The sequence below is a fragment of the Pundamilia nyererei genome, unplaced genomic scaffold (genome assembly GCF_000239375.1).
Source record: "Pundamilia nyererei isolate P.nyererei 1_Seehausen unplaced genomic scaffold, PunNye1.0 scaffold00063, whole genome shotgun sequence".
Lineage (NCBI taxonomy): Eukaryota > Metazoa > Chordata > Actinopteri > Cichliformes > Cichlidae > Pundamilia > Pundamilia nyererei.
The window spans coordinates 624,803-632,859 of NW_005187464.1; the positions used below are offsets into that span (position 1 = coordinate 624,803).

The 8,057-nt window shown below is 41.2% G+C and overlaps 2 protein-coding genes across 5 annotated transcripts in view; both read right to left on the minus strand.

Annotated features, from left to right (window-relative positions):
* bmpr1bb (bone morphogenetic protein receptor, type IBb) overlaps nt 1–3,719 on the minus strand; it is a 55,739-nt gene extending 52,020 nt beyond the window's left edge. Inside the window, exons 1-4 of one of the 2 annotated variants that reach the window (XM_005735195.1) lie at nt 3,629–3,719; nt 1,309–1,390; nt 1,010–1,071; nt 316–385 (exon numbers count right to left, since the gene is read on the minus strand). The gene's annotated coding sequence lies outside the window, so the exon portion shown is untranslated. The remainder of the gene's footprint in view (nt 1–315; nt 386–1,009; nt 1,072–1,308; nt 1,391–3,628) is intronic. The other variant, XM_005735194.1, reaches the window with a different exon arrangement.
* A 475-nt stretch (nt 3,720–4,194) lies between these two features.
* The window catches only part of pdlim5b (PDZ and LIM domain 5b), a 35,764-nt gene continuing 31,901 nt past the window's right edge, over nt 4,195–8,057 (minus strand). For all 3 annotated transcript variants that reach the window (XM_005735197.2, XM_013911408.1, XM_005735196.2), the window contains 6 exons: nt 7,762–7,925; nt 6,346–6,526; nt 5,980–6,160; nt 5,494–5,614; nt 5,305–5,420; nt 4,195–5,205 (listed from right to left, as the gene is read on the minus strand). In XM_005735197.2, coding sequence (XP_005735254.1) covers nt 5,116–5,205; nt 5,305–5,420; nt 5,494–5,614; nt 5,980–6,160; nt 6,346–6,526; nt 7,762–7,925 — 853 coding nt within the window. In that variant the 3' untranslated portion in view covers nt 4,195–5,115. The remainder of the gene's footprint in view (nt 5,206–5,304; nt 5,421–5,493; nt 5,615–5,979; nt 6,161–6,345; nt 6,527–7,761; nt 7,926–8,057) is intronic.

Here is an 8,057-nt window from a genome sequence, read left to right on the forward strand (position 1 = left end):
ACACACACACACACACACACACACACACACACACACACACACACACGATGAGCTTTGTCAAATACTACCTCTAACTCCAGGAAAACAGCCTATCGTGATCAATACAGCTTTTAGTTTTGGATTACATTTTCTTCACAATATTATCGGTGTGGAGCTTCAAGTGAGACCACTCAACTTTACATTTGTGAGTTCCCATTTAACAAAAGAGCTCGGTTTTACAGTCAGTCATGTGCATATAAACAGATACTATGTCATTCCATTTATAAGAAATGTTCTCAGGCACATGGATAGAGAGTGCATGAGAGTTTGACTCACCATCCAAACCCAGGGCATCAGAAAGCATCCTGTCACCGTGCCCAGCCAGAGCTTCAGCACTTGTCCTTCTCTGGAAGAAATAAAAGTGGAAATACTGGAAGAAGCTCATATGTCTGTCATAAAACTGCAGACTTAATTTCAAACTCAGGTCATTTCCCCACTTTTGCATTAACCCAATCACGCAAGGTACCCTTATCCTTTCTGCTCTTTGATCTTCAATCATCTTCCACTTATCCTATTTTTCCCCAGTAATACGATGAACTTACAGGCAACCTCCCATCATCTTCATTAGTCTTTCATCAGCAACCCTACATAAAACGATGAGTGGGTCATTTGTACTTATGTGTTTGTGAATTAGCATTAATTGTCAAAGTCCCAGGGGAATCTAAGCTAACTGAAACAAGATCGACTATTTCAGATTGGAACATGTAACCTGTGCTTCCAGGTTAATTATATCCAGAGAGGAGTAATAGGAAAAATCTACAAATGGTAATGACGACAGAAACGTATCATTTAAAATAAAGAATTTAACTAAGGCAGGATAAGATTTCTGAGAGAAAAGCTTCCCAGGTGCCACCTATGTTAAATACTGTTCCTGTTTCAAAGAGAAGCTTAGTATGGAGATTTTAGGATGGGAAGACAGACAATAGCGGACAAAATATGAGTGAATGAATGGCAGATGGAAAAGCCATACCTGTGGAAAATTCTTGATGTGAGATGCTCTTCCTTCAGGGAGTGCACACAGAGGAGAAGAAGCTAAAAGAAATGATGAAAACATATAAAGTCCTGGCAGCTGGAAAAGGCATTGAGCAAAGCCTGTCTGTAACTGGATCTCTGAAAGTTTGTATCTCGATATACTCCATTTGTCTCTGTGCTCATGTTACATGAGTGTGAGGTGATGAGCTAAAGTCTTCATTATTGCTTTTCTTCTGCAGTCCTGACAAAACTTTATAGGTGAAAACTTCTCCCTCCTCCCACATATTCGGTCATTACCTGTGCGGTCCTCAAATACTGCTCCTATTAAGCTTGTTAATATGCGGCAGTGATCTCTGCCTGGATTGGCTGTCCTTGCTTCCTGTAATTATAAGGGAGGAAACTTGAGGTGAAAGGTCGCAGCTTGCTAAGTTTAGCCCTGTGGACAAATCCAGACATAGGCCAGTATCTAACCACAGTGATTAGGAGTGTTTGTGCATTTATGTGCACCACACACGTAAATATGATGCTATTTGATTTAAAATTCTGATTTGTCTAAAGCCACATATCCATCACTTGTGATTCCTCATCATTGCTACACATTTCCACCCGTGAAGGTTTCAATCAACCAGATGAAGAAATCTATTGGTTAATTACTCTTAGTCAACACTGCAGTCCATACAGAGCTCTGTGGGAACTCCATCTGACATTTTTCACAGACAGGGCAGCCCTCATGCTGCTGCATAACAGGCCTAACAAGTAGAATATACACACACTGTGTTAGTCATCAGTGCCAGAGAGTCCACCACACTGAAACACTTGTAGCAGGAGTCTGCGGTAGACCACAAAGGGCTGCCTTGCCAGCCACCCTCACTTGACATGCCATCATGCCTAAGGACAGGCGTGACTCCTACCAGGGGCAGAGCCAGGGCAAGAACCGGGTGGTGGGCGGTGGTTTGATCACTCTCTGTGAGTTTAATATTACCAATAAACACTCACTCTGTTGTGCCTCAAAGAGCCTCTCTGTCTTGTAGAGAGTTAGAGGGGCTGCTGTGTTCCAAGACTACACCACAGGCCTGAATGAGGTGTATTGCTCCCACCGGGCTCAGAGATAGTCGTGTAAACATGAGACGATGTCATAGACAGTTTACTTTGTGTCATCCGTTCAGTGGTCAAGTATTTCCATCAACCCTATGCCACTGAACTCTCACAGAGAGAACAGTCCCCCACATACAAGCTCCTGAATAATCAGGCCCCATCTTGTCTTAAAGACCTCATGGTACCATATCATCCCAACACAGCACTTCACTCTCAGATTTGCTGGCTTAATTGTGGTTCATGGTATATTTAAAATTAGAATGGGAGGCACAGCCTTCAGGTTTCAGGGCCCTTTTCTCTGGAACCAGCTCTTAGTTTGGATTCAGGAGACAGCCACTCTCATTACTCTACTCTCAAGGCTAGGCTTAAAACGTTCCTTTTTAATAAAGCTTATAGTTAGGGCTGGATCAAGTGCCCCTGAATCATCCTTTAGTTATGCTGCAATAGGTCTAGGCTTCTGGGGGATTCCCATGAGTATTTCTTCTTTACTCACTAGGTCTTTATACACCACTCTGCATTTAATCATTAGTGATTATTTATCTCTGACTCTCTTCCACAGCTCGTCATTTGTCCTGTCTTCCTCCCCTCAGCTACAGATGGACGCCCCTCCCTGAGCCTAGTTCTGCCTGAGGTTTCTTCCTGTTGAAAGGGAGTTTTTTCTTCCCACTGTCGCCAAGTGCTTGCTCATAGCTGGTTATCTGATTGAAGGGTCTTTACATTACAATATCAAGCACCTTGAGGCAACTGTCGTTGTGATTTCGTGGCATATAAGTAAAATTGCATTGAACTGTTAATACCTTCAATCTACCTCTAGTCATAGAGGCAGTGTAAATCTACGTATTTTATTCCCCTTGCATTAACTACATCCCAGCTGATCAATAAGTACAACAGTGGCAAATCAAATCAGTCACAGTGATTACATTATTACATAGACTTTGATTATATCATATGATCTTTATCAGCTGATGGAGTTGACCCAATTAGATTTTGATATGTAATCAGTTTAATAAGTCAGATTAAGCACCAATAATATGTTATAAGTGAACTACTGGGCTAACCTTATCTGGTGATGAAGATGACCGTCACAATCAATGCAATGAAAACAACTTTGAATATCTTTCGCAAAATTGGCCAAATTGTCGAATTTAACAGGGGAGACCTTGATAACAACTTTACTCAGTGGATTGTCTCTTATCATAACGCAACTCCGAGGCCATTGTCCATCTGATCAGGCATCAAAGATGTACCGCCGCGATCAATTTAAGCATCATCAGCACCGTCACAGACTCCACCAATAACGCTGTCCGGCGTCGCGCAGATCGCCCGCAGCTGCTGCCACTAAATAACCCCCCTCGTAGGGAGCCAAATAAGCATTTCGGCTGAATTCATTTGAACAGCAGCACGGAAAACAAATCACGGACCCCTCCGGGTTTCACTGACGAAAGTCTGGACATCCACTGCACGAGTACTTCCCAGTGCAGCTGAAACTGCGCTCCCACAGAGACAGCAAAAGTATACTTACCGTCTCTTCTTAAAGCTGCACAATAAAATCCCAGCCGGTCCTGATTTCAGATCTACCCTGGTCTCTTATTTGTGCCCATGCGCCTCTACGTCGGGAGTTTTCCAAGTGTAGGCTACCGATAGTTTTTGGAGGCTGCTTAAATCTCGTGTCCCACAGCTCCCACCTCTGACGTCTTGGAGAATGGCAATAACCTGAGCTCCTGCAGTTATTTGAATATCACTGGATATGTTTTCAGTTATTCCTGAATCTCTCACACTTTATAGCCTATAGCAGTTACAAGACAGAAGACCAAGTATAGTTTCTTTAATTCTTATACAGACATTTGTAAGCTACTTAAATTTCTTACTGAAGTTTAAGTGCATGGTGCCCGTCTGCCTGCCTCTTAAGCTTCCCCTCATAATAATAGTTATAGCAGACACATATCAAGCAGTGATACATCACACACTCGTCTCAATGCTTTCTGTCCATCTAACGTCTCATAAACAGAGCATAAACAACAACAGTTTTGATCTAGCGTCCGGTGCAAAAGAATTGAATAACATGGTTTTGAAATGATGCATGGCAGCCAATGTTGGACTGTTTTATTTCAATGAATGCATAGAAAGTATGCAAAACAAACAAACCAAAACCTGACAGCAGAACTCCACTTTTGAAAATATATTTTAAAATTGTTTTTTGGTAACCTGAAAATCCCACAAAACTGTGATTGAATGGTTTAGCACAAAATAGGAAAAATAAAATGCGTTTTAATGCCAGGAGCTGGATCAATACCACTGGAAGCACGCTCATTCAAACATTTAACTACTGAAGTACAGACTTTACAACATGAACAGAAACAGCTGGATGTCCCCACTTTATTCACTTGACATTAGGAAGTCTTTTCAAAATACTCCTGGATGCATCAATAATAAAATGCACGCACAATATATAAATTGCACATTTTAATAGGTTACTGCCTGGTTTTTTCATTTCACTGTGATAACTAAACAGCACATCATTTAAAGATTTTACTAAAAAATTACTATTAATAATATTTCCCATTGTTTTGCCAGACTGAGTGATCCCCTGTCTAAAATATACTTTGTTTTTATAATTATTTAAAGTTAAATAAGCTTAATTTTTAAACCCTGTAAACTAATTTTTTCTCATCTTCAGCACACCACCACCACCACACGGGTATTAAAAATGCATCGGTGTAGATACGGAACTGACAAAGAAGTCAACAGTGCACTGAATTTACTCTTGCATATTCTATTAAAAGTTATGTGACATAAGTAATGATAATAGCTAATACCAATACTAGAGCACAGAATGAAGCTTACAGTGGAATCTCTGACCAAATATTATTATTATTAAAGAATGCCAGTAATCCAGTTTATTTATTTATTTTTGTTTAAATCAAGAACATATTTAACATTTGCTTGAAATATAACTTGCTGCAAACTGATGCCCCCTCTCTCTCTTATGTATATTCACAGAAGGTCAGCTCAGATGTTGACGGTGTGGGCGTGTTTCTTGCACAAAGGTTTGTCTTTCTTGGAGAAGAATGCCTGACCCTCCAGGTTAGTAGAGCACACCTGTAGAGAGAAACAAACATAATATAGTTGGTTTACTTATTGCGACATTGGCAGTATTTCCAGCTCTTGTTGCACAGAGAATTAATCTCCTGAACATACCGTGCACACAAAACAGGTGTCGTGCCAGGTGAATCCTAGAGCCTCCAAGAACTTGTCCCCTGCCTCAATGGGGAAGTCGCAGCCATGACAGTTGGTCCCAAACAGGTTGTAGTAGTCTGAGTGAACAGCAAATGTTAGTCTGTTTGAACGAGACATTGTCTTTATTTTCTTTACAAAACATCGCTTAACCTTTTTCACAGTATGGCTGTCCGTCCTCCATGTGAAACGTGTTGCCTCTGATTGGGAGGTGGCAGGCCGAGCAGACGAAACAGGACACGTGCCAGGTCTGTTTCAGGGCATTCATGATCTCCTGTGGAGAAAAGATATCAAATTAAACACTTGAATCATTTTTGTATTTATCACGACAAAATGAATTAAAATAAAGTGACTATTTCAGTGTTAGCAGATGGATAGCAGCTCCTGCTATAAACACATGATTGTACACAGTTAACAATATTAAGGAAAGTTAGCTACAGCTTACATATGTATATGTGCTACAATCATATTACAGCTCTTTTTTTGAATATATGTCAACACACAGTATGTGCTGTATATTTTTAAATGTGCAATCACACACACTTCAGTGGATTTGATCAGTGTTTGCTTCATTTCCTGGAATAGAGTGGAGGGTAATATGAGTTTCTAGTTAAAGCGGACAAAGACACTTTAACCCACCCCCAGAATCTTCTGCTGGCAGCGGGCGCAGGTGGGAGCAAAGAACTGCTCATAGCACTGCACACAGTACACCTTGTTCCCCTCCTCTACAAATCCATGGTCTGCCAGGGAGGAGCGGCAGTGAGCGCAGTTGAACTCCTCAGGGTGCCATGCCATACCCATGGCCACAAGGAATGGTCCCCTGGTGGGATTGAGCACAGATCATAAACATAAGCAAAGCACCACTTGAGGAGTTTTACATAAACATTCTGCATAATAAGCTGTAGGCTATACAGACCTTTAGACTTATTTAAATGTAAATGTAGCTGATGAAGAATGTTTTACTGTTCCAAAGCTCCTTTGCCGAATGCAGTTTTTCTGACGTACCTGATGATATTGTTGCACTTGCAGCACATTGGGGTCCGCGTACCAGCTGGGATGTGCTCAGCACGCTGTACCAGAGAGTTGAGGTCCTCAGGATGTGGCCGCGGGGTGGGGCGGTCTGGTCCTTTTGGAGCAGGATTGGTGATTTTGCCAAATGAAGGAAGTGCTCCACCCTTAGGAAAACCTAAATGAGAAAAAGCTATGGGTCAGATGACTGAAGAAAAAGAAAAGAAAAAAGATAAAGTCTTGGTTTATGTTTCAAAATGAAAGTGAACAAACAACTAGTAGTTACTAGATGCAGTTAACAGAAAAGAAGAGGTTAGGGGTGTGTGTGGTCGGATGAGGAATGGGAATTTTTTAATGACTTCAGTGCCTGAACCATGACAGATCAGGCTTGGACAGAGCCACCCAACTGTGATTTTCCTACTGAGGCAAACAAATTCCAAGACACCTGGAAAAACAGAACGGTTTTTAACAGACACTGATTCTTACTGGAAGAGATTTTTAGGTCTTTAAACACAAAGGACAGTGAGACTTTTAAAGCTGGGGAAAATATTTTCCCGTGTAGCAAATGCTATTTGCCTTTTAGGCAGCAGCTTTTTCACCTCAGTCTGTTTTTGTGGCTGTGATTTTATCTCTGCCCTCCTCATAACTTTAGAAAACAGGCATAGAAAAGCTTTTAATCCAAACACAATGAAAAATGATTCTGATGTGATGATGATGATGTGCAGAAATTTAAATTGTGAAAATGATAAATTTAACTTATAAACACTGTAAATCTGAATGATGCATGGCACATTCCACATACTCGGCCCCCTTTCACAGATATGTGCTTGTTTACTTGAACTCAGGCACTTGTTAATCTGATAAATAACAGTCAACAAAGACCTCACTGTGTCGCCTCCTGCTCTCTCTCCCTCTGAGGAACCTTTCAGCAGATGTTTTTAAAGGCTTCCAGGGAAATACTTTTGGATGCACAGTGGATCTGTTCATGTGCGACAGCATGCTTTTATCATACAGCTGGATTGATAATAATGATCACAGGCTGATTCCTTTCAACAAAAAGAAAATTTGCATTACTTCCTAAAGTTTTCATGCCAGGGTTTTCTGTATTTAAAGAGTAGAATAAAACCTCTAAAACCTATAAAACATCACTTTCACAATCTATTTGGCTAAGGGGATCTTAGGAAAAGCCAATAATCTAAGCACATTAACTGAATAACTCTGGCTGTTATGGAGCTCATAATCTTAAATAGCTTGGTGTCAGATAAGATGAATGGGTGCTGCCATCTGTAGGCTAGAAGCAACAACTACATCACGTGATCTATGTTCAAGGCAGAAGCAGAACCGTGTAAGTGGCTGTAAACAACAGAAGTCGGAAGAGAAAAGGGAGGATTTCTGTACAGGATGTTACTCTACCTGATGGAGCTCCAGGCTGATAGGGGGCTTTGTTCTGGGCTGCAGGACTTTTAAATGAGGAAGCAGGGACAACCTTGCCATTTGTGGGTGCCACTGCAGGTTTGGAGTATGTTTTCGCTGCAGGTGAGGTGTGCACAGTGGGATTGGTTTTCTCAACAGACTCACTAAAAACAGATATACATATGTCATAATTCAGCAACACACACACACACACACACACACACACACACACACACACACACACACACACACACACAGACACACACCACACGCGCCCATTTTTTGCTCCATTGCGG